Consider the following 20246-nt stretch of genomic DNA (forward strand, 5'->3'; position numbering starts at 1 on the left):
ATGGATGGATGGATGGATGGATGGATGATGGGTGGGTGAAAGGATGGATGGAAGGAAGGATGGCTAAGTGAAAGGGTCGATGGAGAGAGAAAGGGAGGATGGATGGATGACTAAAATAGTGGATGGGTGGAAGGATTAGTAAGTGAAAGGATGGCTGGATTGGTGAAAGGGTAAATGGCTGAATGGATGAGTGAATGGATGGATGGGATGAAGAGTGGATGGATAAGTGTACAGATGGATAGGGTGAAAGGGTGGATGGATAATGGAGACGAGTGAAAGGATGGATGAGGGGATGGATGAAGGGATGGATGAGTGAAATGATAGATGGAAGGATACATGATGGATAGGTTTGCAAACGGTTGAATATGTTTGGAAATGGCTGGGCTTACTTATATACTATTGCGCGACCTCTGATGTGTCTGTAAAACGTACCTATTGTCCTGAAGTTTTGTCCTGAATTTTGAGCTCCTGTCCTGAATTTGTGTCCTGAATTTTGACCCTTTGTCCTGAATTTTTACACTCACCGTCCTGAATTTGCACCAATGCCAGTTGGTCACCCTATTCGCTGGCTTGGAGACGGAGCGCCGTGCAGAGATGTTTGTCCCTCAAGATAAACAGACCGAACCACTCAGCCGAGAGAGCTGAGGCGCACACGGGACGGGGTATCTGCAGAGGTGCGCTGGACAAGGGATGAAGTCTGAGGGTTGAGCTCACCTATTGCAGACCATTTCCCCCTGGGAGTGAGCCATGGGAAAAATCCTAGAGGCGAGAAATTTAACACGGGCGTCAGGTGGCCCCATGTCATGGGTGTCAACTTCAACCAGTCCCCGCTTTTAAAGCGGAGACGATTTGCAGGCTGACATTTTGCAACGAAACTACGAGTACCAACATGCAGTTCGCTACTGTGTAACAAGTGACCACTTGGCGGTTTTGACTGCTCTTTCTCTAGTGGTTAGGTCTGTCGAACGGGCATCCGGTGGGATATCAGGTTGTGTTCAAAATACACTGTACTATTTAACGTGCTTACTAATAAAAGGGGCGATAGGTATAGCCATCATTAGTGCAGCAGGTACAGTGGCACCAAGCTCAAAAAAGCAGCGCAAGGGGCTTGTAAATCTGCCCCAAAGTGTCTACATTGTAAAGGAACCAAATATACATAGCTTCATGTTGTTAAATAACTAAAAAAACTAAGATATCTGTGTTTGTTGTAGGACAAATGGCCACATAAAATGCCGCAAAATTGCCGCTAAATTTCCATATTTGTGCCGCTAAATTTCCATTTTTGTGCCGCTAAATTTGCTATTCCATGCCGCTATATCCTGGGGGGTCTGATTGTCCCTGTGGGTTAACGGCCAAGAACTGCCGACTTTGGAACTGGGGAACCAGGTTCGAGTCTCGCGTCGGCTGAACATACTATGATTCTGGGCAAATCACTTAATCTCCCCGTGCCTATAAAAAACTGAAAGTGTCCTGGGATAATGTAACTGGTGCTCTGTAAAGCGCGCCAAAACCTTCGGGTCGAATACGCGCTATAAAAAAGTGCAAAAAAACCCAAAGCTAATTCATAATATTTTCAGACCAGGATTCTTCAGTCCAGCTGCGTTTGTGCCATTTCTCCAGACACAGGGCTCGCCTAGGTGACACCGAAAACGTGCCCTCCCCACTCCAGGAGAGTACAAGGCGAAGTGGATGAAAAATCAAGTGCACGGTTAATGATAAAACGTGTCACGCTTCGCTGCAGCCGACGCGCATGCTTTACATTAGAGCGACGCCTGGACCAGTCAGTGCCTGATTGGCTAACTCTGAGGGGCTACAGAGGCTTCCTACGGGAGTGACGCGCAGCATCACGGATGTGGTGGCATCTGCATGCCCTGTGCATCTCCACATGTGGCACCCCTGTCCTCACTGGGACAAAGCAAGGACATGTGTCCTCACTGACAAGCATCGTTACAATTGCAGAATGTCCTACAGCCGACATCTCGGAGCAGTCTGCACTGAAGAGTAAAGCAGGCCGTGAAGGGGTACTGGCAGGCTATAAAAAGTACCGGGACATTAAACAGCCTCTCGCGGCGGAACCCGCCTTCCCGACCAGTCAATTTCCAGGAAGTCGGTCCACATTAGGGTCAATTAACCTTTAAACACACGCTTGATGCCAACCATTTCAAGGCAGAAGAAGCACTCAGAAACCTTCGATCAATGCAGAGATGCGCGTCCTGTGTGTTTATTTTCAGGTGCGACCGACTGATGCCTGATGCAAGCTCTTTTGAGTAAAATAAAAGGAGTGGCTGCAGAGGTTCCCCATACAATAGGACCACCAAACAATGGGACCACCAGGCAGCTCCTCACATAGTAACTATTCTGACACTGCAGCTATGACCCCCTCTGATACTTACTCGCAGCCAGGACATGTATGACAACGAAGGAGCTATTCTAACACTGCAGCTATGACCCCCTCTGATACTTACTCGCAGCCAGGACATGTATGACAACGAAGGAGCTATTCTAACACTGCAGCTATGACCCCCTCTGATACTTACTCGCAGCCAGGACATGTATGACAACGAAGGAGCTATTCTAACACTGCAGCTATGACCCCCTCTGATACTTACTCGCAGCCAGGACATGTATGACAACGAAGGAGCTATTCTAACACTGCAGCTATGACCCCCTCTGATACTTACTCGCAGCCAGGACATGTATGACAACGAAGGAGCTATTCTAACACTGCAGCTATGACCCCCTCTGATACTTACTCGCAGCCAGCACACGTATGACAACGAAGGAGCTATTCTGACACTGCAGCTGTGATCCCCTCTGACACTCGAGGCCAGGGCATGGATGACAAAGATCTGCATGAACTTTTTCAAGAAAACGAAAGCTTGCACAGTAGTTCTGATTAGCCAAAGAGCCAAAGGCCTTCATGAAAAATGAACACACCCATCAGCACGTATCCCCGGTCCTCAGGTGTATTTCCGCGAGTTTCCAATGTCAGCAAATTTAACTGAAAGATGCCACACAAATTGGCTCCTTTATTCCCGTATGGCTGTGTTAATGCAGCTGCGTTTCTGCAGACGGTGCCATACTGCAGAGTCCAGGGCTTTGCACTTATGAAGCCATTTAAAATATATCCGACATAAGTGCTGCAGTGCACTAAAGTTATCGAGCCATTTATGGGCGGAGAGTCCCCGAGGTACAACGAGATCTTGCGACTTACTTGAGAAACTTGGTGTAAAGGCGGATGTTACTGTTCTGCCAGGAACAACCCCTTACAAGACCACAAGAAATATCAACAAACGTCACAGGCATGGGTGAGACTGCTTATAGTGAATGACGTCAGGTGAATCAACTCAGCGGGCTTGGTTCCCTCCCAGTGGACATCCCCAATTGATACTTTTGGTTGACCAGCGCTGCCCATCTCTTGACTCCTGTCACAGCAAATGCAGCATCCATCCATGTCCTTATCTCGAGGGGAACAACTGGCCGGCGGAAGAATGTCATGGTACCCAGAGGTAAGATCAAGATTAAAAAAGATTAAACAAGCATTTGCAATGCAATAGGTATCGCAAAAGTTTGACCTATTGGAGTTGCATATAATAAAAATACTCAAAAAATCAAGAGGGGGAGTGAAAAGGAACAAGGTAGAATCGTCCTCCTCTTAATATTGTTATTCAACACAAGGATTCTACTGTGTATTACATAGATATATATGTGCATATGTTTGTGCTATTTTTATTTGAAGTGTTAATCATATTAAAGTGCTACGCAAATGATGGTGTCAGAAAATATTTGGGCACCTTCTCTTGATTAGGAAGGGCAATAGTTCAAAAATTGTAAAATACTCCTCACACACTAAAACCTGATTCAGTGTCATGCTTCAGCATTGGGGTCTTCCCGCCCCTCTACAGGACGGGGCGTGCTACGACCTACGTAGATGCGGGAGCACTTTGTTTCGTGATTAGTGATTATGTGTAGTGTGTGGGATCGTGGCAAAAATGTGGAATGGTTAAAAATTCTCTGGCTAGTGCAAAAAATATACTTTATTGCCTTCCCTAGCTGAGAATAGTAAAAATGTGGAGATGTAGATGGTGTACTATGATGAGTCACTTTCTAGAAGCTCGACATGTTTCAGAAGCCATCCCCTTGGCTTTCTTCCTCAGGACCAAAAAACGATCCCTATTCCACCTCAATGGGTGATATAATAATGAATGTACATATGCCTGCTGGTCAAAAGTACTGTCCTCCTGTTCCCTATTGGGCAGTTTATGAAAAATACCAGTGGTATATCTAGCAACAGAATCATCCGTGTGTTATCATTACCGCTCCATGTGCTGTCACAAGAGGAGAAAGGGCACCTTCAGTCAGAAAATGCTTGAACCGGCGAGCCACGAGACGGTAATTCCTTGGTGAGCGCACTCCTTTCAGCATTGTCTGATTGAAGGAGCCCTTTCTCCTCTCATGAAAGCTCATAGAGCAGTAATGATAACAAACGCAGTGTCCTGTTTTCCTCTACTCTCCCTCTGGTAATTTATGGATTTGTGAGGGGCTTCCTAGAGGCGGGCCATCACCAGTGTTTTCTTGTTAATAGGTCTGGACACAATGGGAGGGATTTTTATGTAATATTTCTGGTGCTCAAGGAAAGGTTTGCAGGTGTGGATTTTAATGCAAGGGTGATGAGGGTTGGCTACAAGTTGGAGAGGTGAGATGAGGGTTGACTCGGACAATGAACAAAAGAGTCTAATTGGGGTTGCAGGATGGAGAGAGAGAGGTTATGATGGTCTGCATATCACAGATGGGGCAAGGGAGAAGAGCTGAAAGAGGGCGCTTAAGGGCAAAGGCCAGTGATAGTACACCACATAAAGTGAAGATTGCTGGGGTAAAGGGACTGGGAGATATTTTCAAATGGGTAGGGCCTGTGTACAGGGCTCGAAAAATCCCCAAAATGGTACTAGTCCTGCAGGACTAGTACCTTAAAAAATTTCGTCGACCTAACTGCAACCTACTTCACCTCCGTCTGTGAAACCGGAGCAAATGTGACAAGATAACAAGAATTAAAGGCATCTTTATTGCTCATTAAGTTTGTGAGCAATAAAAATGCCTTTAAATCTTGTTATCTTGTCACATTTGCTCCGTTTTCACAGATAGAGGACTAAAGTTGGTTTGTTTTCCTACTCACCAGAAAGGGCGAGTAGGACCTAAAAACAGCTCGGCCTTGTTAAATTTAGCTCGACTTTGCGCGCGGTCGAGTGGAATTTTCGAGCCCTGGTGTAGGATGGTTTAAGTGTGGATTGTTAGGAAGTAACTGTATTAGTGAGGAGGGATGGCTATAGCCAGTGCTTGAAATGGAAAAATAAAAGTGCAGGTACTCTGTACTAGAGTACCTGCTTATTTCTGAGAAGGGTGGGTACTCTCAAATTGAGAGTATTATGTTTTTCTTGAGAAGTGCCGGTACTCTCCCTCTAAAAATAAAAAAGTGCCAGTACTCAGTACCGACCCATTTAAAACACTGGCTATAGCATGTAAGGCATTGCCAGGGATAGGTTTCTTCTTAGTGCAGACCTGCCCCATTAAAGGTGGTTTTTAGACACTGTACCGTGCCTGTTGTGGTTACCTCACCCGCCCCAAGGAGGGCCACGGGCTGGTTCATGAACAATATCAGTAGCATACCGTTCAGTGCAGCACTCACTTGCACTAAACAGCTCAAACAAATTACAGGGAAGCACGTGACCCACGGCTGCACGGCAGGCTTCAGAGAGACCCATGAATCAAGCCCATCATAGTCAGTAATTATGTTCCATTTGTCTTGGTAACTAGCTGGAAATAAATACTGCAAAGAAAACATTCATCAGCCTTAACTATCAGCTTTGACAGGTCTCAGTCTCCCAACCTCCAGTAATCATTGGTATTTTTGCTGCAGGCAGCTCAAACACCTCGCAGCGCTGGAAGAAGCAGACTGAGCATGAGCCGGGCACCATATTGGGCCAGGGGAAGCAGTTTGTTTGTACCCGTCTTTGATAGAATTGAGATTTTTATTTCCAACTTTCATGGGATTTTAATGTATTATTCTCTAATTTCCGTTGTGCAGTGTTAAGTAGGGTTGCTGCTCGGTCAGAAAGTTATTGAAACACAGCCTTTCTTCGGTTTCCCCTGATCATAATAAAATGTAATTGTCACCGTATTTAAAGGAACTGTCTGGCACCAACAAAGGGAGAGGTGAGGTTTAGCTAAACGCTCAGTCCCAGAGTGAAAGAGAGAAACCACTTATGACCACAGTTGGCCATGGTGCCATGTTTGCGGGAAGTAGTGACATTAACTTAATCACCAAGCAGGCTGTTGTATCTTTAAACAAGCATTTGCAATGCAATAGGTCTCGCATTTACGCGAGTTTGAGCTATTGGCATTGTAAATGACTATGCCTTTTATTTATGTTTTGGTTTTTAAAACATAAATAAAAGGCATTGTCATTTACAGTGGCAATAGCTTAAACTCTTGCAAATGCGAGACCCATTGCATTGCATCGCTGAGTTGCCCCCTTCTGTCTCGCATTGCCCCTGGGAGCTCCCCGTTTGCTACAAGTTAAACAGGCCGGTGGTCAAAACTGCGCGCGAGATCCTCCGGCAGTAAGGGAAACTCATTAAAGAAAATAGTGCTTATAGACTAAAGATGCCAGTCTTCATGGGAGATTACAAATGAAGACAAGGAGGTACTAAGGAGCGACTAACAGCCTAATAACGAATCAGAAGACAGCATTTACGAAGGACAATGGCACAAGCTAACAGCAAATATGGCAAACATGGGTGGAGAGTGGGCAGGGCTTCAAGTACATGTGTCAATACAGACTCCTCCTATTGCTAAGACCTAAAAAAATAATAATAAATAAATAAATCTTTCACTTTTATCCCTCCACTATCCTTTTCAATCGAAATTAACAGACTAACATGTTCACTTCTCAAATTCCATATTAAACTATACTAATATACTACCTAAATAACTGAATAACGTATCCACTACTCAAATTACTTCATATTTTTTTTAACTATACTAATTTTCAACAGTAATCCTTTATGGGTTCCGGAGTGGCGTGCTACTCGCCAGAAAAGCGATTCAACACCCATCAGGGGTAACAAGTGCTATATGAATGCAAATCTTTCTTCCCCTTTTATCCCTCCGCTATCTTTCTCACTCCAATTAACTGAGTAATATCCACCACTGAAATTACTTCATATTTCACCATATTAATTCACCACTAATCCTTTGTAGGCTTCCTGAATAGCGTGTGTCAACAAGCGCTATATAAATACAAACCTTTGTCCTCCTCTATCCTTCTGCTATCATTCCAAATCCAAATAACTGACTAACCTATCCACCACTTAAAATGTACTTGCATGTTTCACTATACTAATTCAACACTAATCTAATCCTCTATGGGTCCCGGAGTAGCGTGCTACTCGCCGAAAAAGCGCTTCGACGCCTCGTCAGGGCTAGTAAGCGCTATGTAAATGCAATTACAATATAATACAATGGCTCACAGAGCAGCGCATGCGCTGCCCAGGCTAGACCAAAAATTGTGGAATTTCGTGACGTTCTCGGTGTGTATTCTCTGTGGGGGATCTCTCGTGTCAGTTGGGAAACTGCCGACCTGTGGTGCACCACCACTAATTTGTGTTCAACAATAAATGTCCTAGCTTCATCATGTTTGCCCCAGAGTTCCTTCACAACACAGGCTCAAGCAGCGATGGAGTAACAGTCACCGCTCAGTCATCACATTGCGAGACAGAGGAGATAAAGGATGCAGTGGTTGAACGCTCCAAATGCCACAGAGGGTCAGAATTTTTGTTTTATTTCATGTCAGCATTGGGATTTTTTGCTGGATGATGCTCACGAAAATGCTGATGATTGTCCCAGACATTCTCTCCAGGTGAGGCCCTGTTGGCTCTTTACCCTCTCCTGCCTCGCTTTATCGGTGGTGGCTTTCCCCTGTTAAATTCATAAGCTAAGTCAATTGTTTACACACATCACAAAGGAGCAGTGTTCACCCCTCTCCAAGATAGTAATGCTCTGTCCACCTCTGTATTGTTTTTGTATGTTCATTCACCTTCTGTATCTCTCTAAATCCCTTTCTTCTCTTATCGCTATTTTGTACGGTTTTCACTCTGCAATTATTCTTGAAAAACTGATAAAGTCGTTAAAAACCAAAACAATTGGTATTTACAGTTCTTTTACAACTCGGCTAAAATTGTAATTTAATTCCCTCCAGTTTACTTCATATTGGGCTAAGTAGGAGTGCTCTTCTGCCAGAAAGATATTGAAATGCATAATTTTACTTCTGTTTCCTGCGAACACTAGAAATCTTTTCTGTCAGAAAGTTTCTGAAATGCTTAACTCTTCTTCTATTTCCTATGACCAGAATAACAAGTGACAATACCAAAGGACCGAGAAGGTGAGCTGGACGATCATGCCTTTAGAGTAAGATGGAGACTATTTAAACATTTTCTGAGGACATAGTGGTTAGGATGAAAGCCCTTGCTTAGTTGCAGGACGTTGGAACTTTACCAAACAGACTGAGGCAGCAAGCAGGGCCTGCTCTGTGCTTGTTTAGGCTTGCTCTGCTGCAGAGGGCCTGGAGGCACATGACTCTGCACCCCGAGGCGCGTTTTCAATAGGTAGCAATGAGCAAACTAGGTGGTCCAAGCAACATACTCTGAACCTGAAATTAGTCTTAGTGCCTTAGCTCAAAACCGAAAAATAGCTCTGGGCATTATTATCTTGGCATGGGTAGCTAAAGTTGAAACCAAATTTCTGTCCTTGGTGAAAGCAGAGTTTAGGGAACACATGATGGATGTGATGCCAATAAGTGGAGAGAACAGAGACCCTGGAAGGGGTCAAAGCAGTTGTAAAGTGCCCAGAAAGATAACAGATGAAAATTCAGATGAGAGCGGTGAATAAGCATTTGGGACATTACTGAAAATTTGAGAAACAAATGAAGAAAGAATGATATACATCTTAAGACAGACAATCCAATTAAGAGCGACAATATAGAACTAAAGGATTCAGTCAAGGGGGCATGTAAGATTGTAAATAGATAATATCGGAAAGCAATCTACAGCTCATTATCATATTGTTTAATGCCACTAGGTAGTCTTGGTGGAGCACCTTCCAGACCCAAGTGGAACCCACAAGACTTATGGAACTGATTGTGTCTAAGCTTGAAGAGAGTAACCCAAAATAGGAGAAAAGTCAAATACCATAAGACAACAATAATGTTAATTTAAGGCATGACCGTACATCGCTAAAACGTGAGATCGCCAACATCCAGTCAATGAGATGGCAGGATAATAAATTCCTGAGTCTTAAAAGAGATGAAGAAATAGACAATCATGACAACGCACAGGCCAGATAAAGATGCATGATCAAATATTCGGATGGTAATCCCAGCAAAAAGACGACATTATGAGAGTAGATCTTGCCAAGGGTAGCAGAGTGGAATAGCAGTGATCTATAGCTCTAAGCTCACATTACACAGGCAATTCAGAGCATACACATTAATTTGAAAATGCAATTTCACGGTGTGATTCATGGGTGAAACATTCTTAATGCACACACAGCTTTCATTCGGCAGCCTTCCCATGTCCCTGCCAGAAACGAGGAAGTACCAAGGAGGCTACCACCCAACAGCATATTTAGTTGAGGTCAACCATAGTAGAAACATATCATATGCATATAAGAAACTATTCTGTAGGACAGATAAAAGGACATCTGCGAGTGCTTAGGCTAAATGTAAGGACAATACAATTCCTTTCTCAATTGGCATAAACATATTAATAACAATGTAAGGAAAGATGCCCAGAGTAATTATTATAAGTTCAAACTGATTCAAGCATTTCCAACTCTCACTTTTATCCTTCCACAAATGAAGTACCTTTTAAGAAAACCACAGCTTTAAGCTAAGTCCCTGAGCTACTAGACCTTTCCACAGCCCTATGTGATCAGCTGGGGATTAATATTTATAACATTTTATCCAAAAAATGAAACCATCAGCAAAGGAAGCACACGGAGACTGCAGCACTTTCGTTTCCTATCTTCAGAGACCAGTTCAGGTTCATTAAATGTATTGAACAAGCACTCTGTGGGGGAATGCTCCAAGATGTCTACAGTTTAATGAGCAGTCTGAAAAATTGAGGCCGGTCACAACTCTCAAGCTGCTGTACCTGCATTAGAGAATGCGTAAGCAAATTAAATCTAGATTGTGTTTCACCCTCAATTACACCAAACAAGTAACACACAGAAGCAAGGAGCCTTGACAACTTGCCAGAGTCCAAATACAGCAGATACTGGAGAGGCAGAGTGAGTGTGTGAGGCGTACCGGAGGTGGCTTAACTGGCTCCACTGGAAAGGAGAGGTATGTTCCAGTGCAGACACAGGGCTGAGCAAGTTCTCCACTTAAGTCGGCTGCAATTTCCACTTGTCAGCTCCAATATCCACTTGCGTCAGCTCCAACACAGTCAGGATCAGACTTCAGGACTAAAAGAGCTGAATACTCAGAAGTAGGTCCTCTCCTCAGTGCCATCCTATCAAAGAAGAGTATGGACACTTCCACTGAGCAAAGGAAAGTTTGACCAAATGAGTCCCAGAGGAAGTCACCTTCTAACAGACGTTGCCATTCTGACAAAGAAGCCCAATCCCTCGCTGTGATGTCACCACAGGCCAGTTGTCTTTGGGAACGAATTGGAGCATGGCGACTGCCCTTCCTCTTCAACCACAACTAGGATCCCTCTGCACAATAGACTAATACAGGAGGCTTAGTTTATAACATCACCCCACCAAAGAGCTTACTTACCCTGATGGGTTTCAGTAAAACAGGCCTATGGCTCAAAACTTCCCAGAGCTATGCTTATTTCTCTATGAAAAATAGCCTGAGCTGGGAAGGCATAAATCCATGCGACTTATACCTGCCCCGGTTAGACCAAGATTAAGGAGTTAGTATCACTGAGCTCCTTCTGGCCTCAGAACCAAGGAGCAAGAAACACCAGGGGCCAAAGCAATGCCACCTTTCAATCCCAACAAATATACTGCAGGCTTAGTTAGCCATGAGGTGGTGTGCAGGCCTAGGTGGGGCTTCTCAAGGGAGCCCAGCCCCTCCCTGGAGAACAAGGCCCAAGCGGGTGGAACTGAAATGGGAATTACAACCCGCCAAGGTGGATACGCGGCTTGAAGGGTCCTTGGCATACCCTAGAGCTTGCGACATATAAGAGGCCCCACCATGGGTTTGTTTTGGGCTGCCAGCATGTCTTGGGGATGGGAGCGATGTGGTGAGCTAGGTGGGTTAGCTGCCGACTGCCTCTGCCTTCCTGGAGTAAGCATCGCTCAGCGCAAAGCCTGGGAGGGAGGTTCATCCCATGCCATGAACGGATTGGCACTCTCACCTTTGCAGGAATCTGTATTTGTGAGCAGCCAAGTACTCCTCTACTCGAGCTTGACCAGGATTGCACAGGGAGGTAGGAAGTTTGGTGGGTGCAAGGGAACTAGGTGCACCACGTGCTAGGAAGATAGCCCTTGTACTAGGGGACCATTACAAATACATTTTGCATGGCTATTTCCACCCTTGAAATAATTGAAATTGTACTTTCTAATTATGAAGTATATGCTTTTCTGGTGGGAGAATGGGAAGAGTTGCTGAGTGGAAGAAGCTACCTTATGATGATAAACAGTTTTCTTTTGGAGGAAAAAAGAATAAAGTTTTAGGGGAAATTTACTACTTAGGCCCCCACAGACAACTGCAGCAGTTCATGAAGGAGAATCACACGTGGAAAGTGGAGACTTTCACAGCTTTCCATGCAAGATCAAGAGGATATCGGAAAAGCCTAAAAAATTTGAGAACCCAGGCAAATTGCTGGTGGAAAATCACAATACACCGATTGATTTTTCCTTGAAGTTACCCATGCGCCTGGTACATAATTGCAATAAATAAGTTGTGCATCTGTCTGCCAGAAGGCTTCAGGGTATATCATGCATTTTTGGGATGGTACAACATACCATGCAATTTGGCACAAAAAATATTAAAAAATGACACCAGTGTAAAAGGAAAAAAAAAACATTTACACAAATTATGGCACAGTGTAGAAAGGCATAGAAAACTAGACTTTTTTTAGTGGCTGTGTAACAAATCCGGGTCAGTGGTGACCAGAATATGTCCTCAGATAAGACTCCAAGCTTAGAGACCTAAAAGGAACTCCTGCAGGAATGGGACTGAGCAAATGGGGGAAATAGATCAACAAGGAGCGATCAAGAGGAAGAGCGGGGATGAAGAGAAACGTGTGGGATACAATCAGAAAATACAAAAAGCAGAAACCAATAAGGCAAAAAAGATGGAGGCATTTTAACAAAACAATACTGAGAACGGCGGCATCTAGCATATGTAGGTGGAATAACTGTACTGCAGGATTTAAGCCACTTACTTTAGAGTGCAATAGAAGACCATCATGAAACAAATGGTAGACAAGGCACCAAGGATTTTTTGTTAAGTGCTGATTACTTTAGTGTGAGGAAAGAGTTGTAAAAGTTAAATGGCAATAATTTCATAGAAAAAGAAAGATTCAAAGAAGAAGCTATATGCAAGAGATTAACTGAGAGGAGAGGAAACGGATACAGGCCAGACACTTGAATGATTTTCCAGCAGGAGAAACTAACCATCATGTGGAGTTCAGGATGTTTAAAATGAAATATCTGAATCCACACTCTCGGGGTCTAAATCCACAACTGGGTCTCTGTGCAACCGTGTCTAACCCCGCAGTGTCAGCGGCACAAAGCAGCCACCCCATTATTGTGAAACCTATACCAGAGTGCCCAGATTGTGCCTGTGAGTTGTTTCTTTGCTCAATTAATTTGTAAATGTTGAGTATTTTGCAATGGGCTTTGCCACCATACATCTGACATTTCTCTAGAAATAATGAATGGTTTAGTGAAGTTTTAACTAAATAGGCAAGGAGTTTAGCAACAATGAACACCGTTATCTAACTAGAAAGATCACAGCAGTTAGTTCTTCTTAGGTGGAGATCTGTTACGCTCCAGTGTTGGTTTCACACCTTGCTGAATGCTTTGTATCCCTTCTGAACCTCCTAGAATCTCTTCCCTGGGTACTTCTAATGTTCTATTATGTGTTCATTATGCATTGTGAACAAGACTGAGTTGGAGAAATGCACAAATCTGACAGATTTATCAATAATCAAGGGGTCCCTGATTGCCTGCGATTGTACATTGATGCTGGTATCAAGAACATTCAGTGGGAGTCTGCAGGAGAAACCCTTAGAAGAAAGTCAAGCTTTCCGGTAATCAGGGGCTTTGAACAACATGTTTAAGGCTGGTTGTATCCCAGCTGGATTGAATGAAGGGAACAGCTGGAGATGTACAAAGTTACAAAGAAAAAAATGCAAAGTTTTAATAAAGAACGTTTGGATCTTTATATGTACCTGGTAGGGGCCTCTTTCCTCTACCTGATGAGGCACCACTGCAGCATGGAGTCTACTTACCAAGAGATCAGGGGTTGCGGAAGTAACATTTAGCTCTGTTTGACCACCAATGACATAACTGAGGTAACACCTTATTTCACTATTAATTCCTTTTCAACCCTTGATTTTCTGCTACAGGTGAAGCAAGCAACAAAGTAAACCACCCTCTGGCAGTCAAACTTACTTTATGTTTCTTCAGTTGCCTTCATGTCCCCAGAGACTGCAGGGAATAAACGCAGTTCCGGGACTACCAAACAGCCAGTCTGTTATGGTTGCAGCCAGCCAACCCCCCCACCCCCACCCCCCCAATTAATGGCTATGTATTGCGGCATGTGCCACTAAAAAAAAACCCACAGTAAATATGATCTCCCCAGCTGTTTTCATCAATGAAGAACCAATGCACAAACACTTCAACAAAAGTAATGCCTGAGGATAGGAAAAAAGCGAAACAAAGCCAGCCAGGCATAGGAGACGACGCCAGTCTCCGTTTTGATCTTTCTAGAAAATGCCTATTAGTTTCTCCTTCCAATAAGTGTCTGATGCAGAAAACTAAAGGAGCAATTCCTTTTCAAAGACATTTCTCAATTGTTAGAAAGCAGCCTTCTATGGTTACAGAATTTATGGCTACAAACATGTGATGGGAAAGCGGAGACTATGGCGACATTGGGTATTCATTCACAGGAATATACTGCTGGCCAGGTTAATGTTTCACAATGCAAACAGAGAATGTTGGTGCCCTTGAGGAACATAAAGATGGAAATGGCTTAGCAGTGTAAAAACAACATACAGGCTGGGGGTAACAAGCATACTTACAGACGTTAAAGCTTCCACATTAGCACCGACAAGACAGAGGTAGCGCACAACATCCAGTATCCCATTACTTGCTGCCAGGTGCAAAGGTGTCCTTCCATACTGAGAAAGAAAACATGCACAGTAAGGTTACATAGGAACACAAACAAGCAGGTGGTTTCAGGTGGCCCACACAGAGCATTCTGAGTTTTCATTCATTATCCATGATGAATATCGCTGCATTCTAGAAGATTAAACATCTACTTGACAATAATGGAGAAATTCCATCCCAAAAAGTTAAATTTTTTAGCAAAACTAGTTTTTTCACCCAAAATATTTGTTCTTGAAAAATGCATTTTTCTTTAAAATACAGGTGCATATTAAACGTAGCATTAAGAAATCCACTATACGTATTGCAAGAGCGGTGAATAGTGACTCTAAAGAATCGGACTCTTCGATAAACCAGGCCAAAGGTCTCTCCAGCGTCTTTTCATTAGGCTGCCACTTTCATGTGAGGCAGATGTAGGGGAGTACCCTGTCCCGTGTCAGGTTGGACCAGTGGAAGGTTGTGCGTATACAAATGTTAATTCAAAACAATGGGGCCGCCTTCATTTCTAGGAACCTGGATATATAATAGCACAAAAATAGAGGTTCCTTTGAAGACTCTTAAAAAAAGGTTAGTATGAGCGATGAGAAATAGACTACTTTCAGACCTAATGTGTTTAAGGAATCAATCAAACGCATTCACACTTATGTTTGTTCTTAGGACAGGGCAACAAATTACGTACTAACACAAAACAAATTCTTAGACTAGTCCTTAGACACAGATAACATAGTTGCGTTACCACATTCGTTTCCAGGATTGCTACTATAACTGTCTGTTGGCCATGTCCAGATGAAGACTCCAGTAAAAAAAATGCAGAAGGTCAAAAGTATTTTTGGACAGATTAATGCGTTGATAATGTGGTCTAGTACTCCCAAAAAAATGACTGATCCCGATTTCCGCATTTCGCTACTTAAATACTGCCAGAGCATTATGGTTTGTTTTTCTGTGTGATACCAGTTTGACATCCTTTCAATTTGCTTCACCGGAGGGCACTGCCCAGTCACCTCACAGTTTTAATATAGACCCTGTAATGTGTTTCAATTGATTACCTTTCTTTACACCATAAAAATAAATTGCTGTTTAAGCTTTATCAGTTCCACTTTTAGTTTGGGGTCTTAACTTGAAGGATTTCCTAAACACTTCGGGCCTTGAAAGTAGCCTACTTCTATCTAGTAGTTGTACTTCTTTTTAAAGTATTTATGAAGGGACCACTGCTTTGTAAAATATAATACAGGTGTAGCAAGTTTATTGTAAACCACCAAGGATGACAAACTTCAGTGTTAGCAAAAGCAAATAAAGCAGTACTAAAGGACTGAAGGAGATAACTACCTAAAACTATGAATATTCTTCAAGCATTAACTATTCTGGACAAGTGAATTACTGGAAGTTGTAGTGTGATCGGAAACTTACCAACAGCCATATGTCATGAAAAATTCTTTTTTATGTCTTTCATTATGAAACATTCTGACTGAACCAATGTCCTTTAAAGAATATGGTAAAAAAGAACATTTCCGGTGTTTGAGATCAGTGGGATGATGAAACTCCTGTCACCCATACAATACCAAATTATGGCACCTCCATAAAAGTGGGGTAGTTCAATCTCAATATAGACCTATTTTATATCGCATCTCTCTCCAACCATTTCCATTTAATGCAAATATGTCTAAACAAAAGCCAGGCTGAAGCTTAGCGACGGCTCTAACTCACAAGCAAGTAAGCCAATGCTGAAATCGTGATTTGCAAAGAAATGCACAGGATGCCTTGCATACATTTGTATATACTGTGCCTGTGCTGAAACAGATGGATGTGAACGCTGCAAAATGTCACAGGAAAAAGTGAGCTATGCATCCAGTGCATTATGATTGTCAGTCCAATATCAAAATGGTTTTATGAAGCTGTTTCTGACCGATTAATAAGTTATCTGTTCTTACAGCAGTTCTTTCCAGCAAATAGTTGACACCACTGCAAAAGTGTTGCAGTGGCAACGCGCCTTGCATAGAGGGACTGGAGCATATGCATAACAAGCGCACAACACGGATGCTGATCTCCTGCTTCGTATCACAAATGAAAGACCTGTAAGAAAACCGTATTAATAGCAATGTAGACAGGAGTCGGCATTAACCTACTTTCCTGCTGGCTCACTCATTTCAATAATGCTAATAAAGCATGATAAATGGTGCATGGGAAATTAGATTCACCATTATTAACCCACAAGATAAGATTACATATTAGATCTTTTGGGATGGAGGTAGTCTCCTACGCGGATGACACCCAGATCCTCGTGTCTCTCTCTCAGTCTACCGAGCTGACAGCCTCCAATTTTAGATCTTGCATGGAGGCTGTCAGTAAGTGGATGATTTACAATTCACTGAAATTGAACGGAGAGAAGACCGAGGTTATGGTGTTTGGTGGAAAGGAGGAGATCTGGTCCATGGAGTGGTGGCCAGACTCGCTGGGTGCCTGCCCTAATCCCACTTCTTTGGCCAAAAATCTAGGGGTCATTATAGATCCCAACCTCGATATGTGCCAACAGGTCAGCAGGACTGTTTCCACCTGTTGGGGTATAATCCACATAATGAGGAAAATTAGGCACTACCTCTCCCCGCAGGCAAGAAGGCAACTTGCTGTTGCCCTTTTGGGTTCCCGCCTGGACTACTGCAATGCGCTGTATGCTGGACTCAATAAGAGCCAGCTGCAGCGCCTGCAGGTAGTCCAGAATGCGGCGGCCAGATTTGTCCTAGATCTTCCCAGCCGGTCTTCGGCCACGCTAGCTAGGAAGCAGCTTCACTGGCTTCCGATCAAGGAGCGGATAGTTTTTAAGTCCATGTGCATGGTCTATAAGGCTTTGGCGAGAAATTGCCTTACAGGGATTGGATCTGCCCTGTTTTACTATCATCCGGGTAGACACCTCCGCTCCTCCCATCATCTTTTTCTCCGTGTCCCGCGGATCCGGAAAACCAGATGGGGTGGTAGGGCCTTTTCCCATCTGGCCCCCAAATGGTGGAATGATCTCCCGATAGAACTAAGGTCCCTTCCCTCTTTACAAAGTTTTAGATCTGCTCTTAAAACTCGTCTTTTTGTTCAAGCTTATGAGTAGCTGTGCCCTGCATTTTTTATCTTTTTGTTAGGCGCCTTGACACCTTCGGGTTGAGTTTTGCGCAATACAAGATGCTAAATAAATAAATAAATACAAACAGCTGATGTGATTGTGGAGGCCACTTGGCAAGGGGCCCAAGGGCAGGACAGATGTCACCAGCCTCGCTGATTCTTACAGCCCACCAGCCTTAACATATTGTGCACAGCGGGTGGGCCAAAGAATTCTGGTACATGGAGGGGCCATTTTCTCAAGTTGCTTCTGTGACAGTGGAGGGGGGGGGGACTTTCCAGTTATGTTTGAGAGTCTAGCACAGATCGGGCAGTTCTGCAGATGATCTTGTGTGCATTTCATGCTTTTGGTCATCACCAGAAACCTTTACAGGGTGCCACAAAATGCCTGGATCATGAGTGTCGATGGTTGACGGAATGTGGTCTAAACCCCTCATGTGTCGGATGCGGAGCTGGGACCTCAAGTGTAGGGGGAAAGTCCAGGATAAATGCGGCCGAGAACCCTTGCAAGAGCACAAGCCCGAGTAAAAAGTAAACAACCTGGGTGTAAACACTGGTTCAACTCTAACCTTCACCTCCCAAAAGTGAAGCAGTGCTTTCCGTTTTTAACTGTCCGCGGTCTGAAAACTGTCCCCAACACTCTACAAACTGTCACAGATGCAGCTCACCAGAGCCTCAGTCATGGCACATGTAAGCTGCAGAACCTTGGGTCAACATGAAAAAAGATGGCTGAGGAAAAACTCCCTTAAAAGCACTCAACTTGCTTTTGGGAGGGTAAAGGTTACCCCTCAGAATGCTTTGTACTGTTGACGTGGCCTGGTAGAGTCCGAGAAGATAAGCATTGAGGAGGGACCTCAGGATCAGGTCACTGCCGTCAACCAGCGTTTAGTGGCAGGTCACAGAGTACAAAGCCCCAAGTCAAGAATGCTCTCAGCCGTTCAGAGGACACTAATAACAGACCTGCTGCTCAGAAAATGACCCTACAACACTTGATTCAAATAAGCCTCTCAACGTGAACAAAGGAGGACCAGCCCTTATGGTGGCCGGGTAAAAGCTATTATGGATAACATCTTGTTGTTTTACACAGTTGTCCACACATTCAATACTCTGAAACTTGTCTGTGGATCAAACATCTTCATTATACTGTCTATCCAAAACTTTATCATCATGCGAAAAAAAATATTTGTAGCTTAAACAAGATGTCTGTATTATGTACAATTTCATGTAGCACCAACATGTTGACTGTGGTCACTTCCGCACACTGTACTACAGTGGCATTATTCGTAGGTTACAAGTTTCAGTCTATGAATGGTAATATTGGGTGATATCATCACACAAAGTCAAAGGATTCCTTCTCCACCATGGCTCCAGCTAGTTGCTTAAGAGGCACAGATAGATATGCCAGGTGAAGTGTGTCCCCTACGGGGTGCGGTCAATCTAGTCATAGTTACTGATGCAGGTCAGCGGCGGCTAGCAGGTCTGTCCAGGCACGTTCGGACTCTACATAGGTTTCCTTGAGCCCCGCCTCGTGGGTTCACAGACACTGCACTGCTGATGGACAGCATTATTAGCTTCCCAGGAGAGGAGGCTGTTTATCCAATCCATTTTCTTTGCAGTCCCCTAACCAGACTACGAGGCAAACTCTTTGATGTTTGGGAGGAACCAAAAATGTACAGGTCAACAGCGCTAACCTCTAAGCGCTGGTTGCTCAGAGACTGTACAACAATCTGGACTTTCTCAGACTTTGTGTAGGCCTGGTTTCTATGCAACATGTTAGCAAGAAGCGCATGAAAATGTCACTCCGGATGCAACTCATTTACAATTATTAGAGTGGAAAGAAGAGTTTGACTTTAAGGGCAGCAATATAATTTTGATCATAAAAATAACCCCTCAATTATTTGTCAACAAGTGGTTGCCAATCAACATTTGCAGTAATGATTAGGTGAGGGGAGTGTAGGCGCGTTAACTCATAGTGAGCAATTTGTGTACTATAAATGTAATGAGGGCCAATGCCATTGTGGCTGAGGCCAGGCTAATGATCATGGTGACATTCTATGCAGACTGACTGAGGGGAACGAGGAATGCATAATGAGTTTAGGAATTGGACATGTAAGCATTACGTGGACAGTGTTAAAGACAGCGACACCAAGAACTGGACGATGGAGGAGAGCCACAAGGATAAAGAGATCTAGACACAGGTAAAAGAGGAAATAAAACCCAAGAATGGGTCGAGGGTCAGACTGTATCAGATATGCAAGGGGGGGTTTAGGTCCTTTGAGAAAAATAAATTCAGGCAAGCTGTTGGAGAGGATGACAGAACACAAAAAGAAAATATCAAGCATGGAGGATATAGAAGGCTTAGACACACAGTGGAAGAAAGCAGCAATGACATGTCACTGGGGGCATAGGGAGCCAAGGAGGATCAGACTTGAGGGTATGAGCCCAATGAACAAGTTACTTACCTTTGGTAATGCTCTTTCTTGGGTTTTTTATCTAACCGCAGGTTCCTCAACGTAAGAATATCCCCAGGCACCAGACTGGATCCAGATGCTTTCACAGCAGTGCTCCAGCACACCACTAGGCGGTGCCATATTGCTCTACATTGACTCTCGTTCCATCCTCAAAGTGATAATCAGAGCCACATATGAGTGCCACCCCATGCACACTAATGGCAGTTTCTTACTTGACTCTATCCACACCCTCGGAGGAAAAAAGGCAATGAGATGTACCAGAGTGGAGATCTT

The 20246-nt window shown here is 43.8% G+C and overlaps 1 protein-coding gene across 2 annotated transcripts in view; it reads right to left on the reverse strand.

Moving 5' to 3' along the window:
- Positions 1–20246, reverse strand: part of DAPK1 (death associated protein kinase 1) — a 615679-nt gene that overhangs the window by 103161 nt on the left and 492272 nt on the right. For both annotated transcript variants that reach the window (XM_078675702.1, XM_078675704.1), the window contains one exon: positions 14316–14414. In XM_078675702.1, the coding sequence (XP_078531828.1) occupies positions 14316–14414 (99 nt within the window). The remainder of the gene's footprint in view (positions 1–14315; positions 14415–20246) is intronic.

This window comes from Lissotriton helveticus, chromosome 2_1, assembly GCF_964261635.1.
Source record: "Lissotriton helveticus chromosome 2_1, aLisHel1.1, whole genome shotgun sequence".
In the NCBI taxonomy this organism is placed as follows: domain Eukaryota; kingdom Metazoa; phylum Chordata; class Amphibia; order Caudata; family Salamandridae; genus Lissotriton; species Lissotriton helveticus.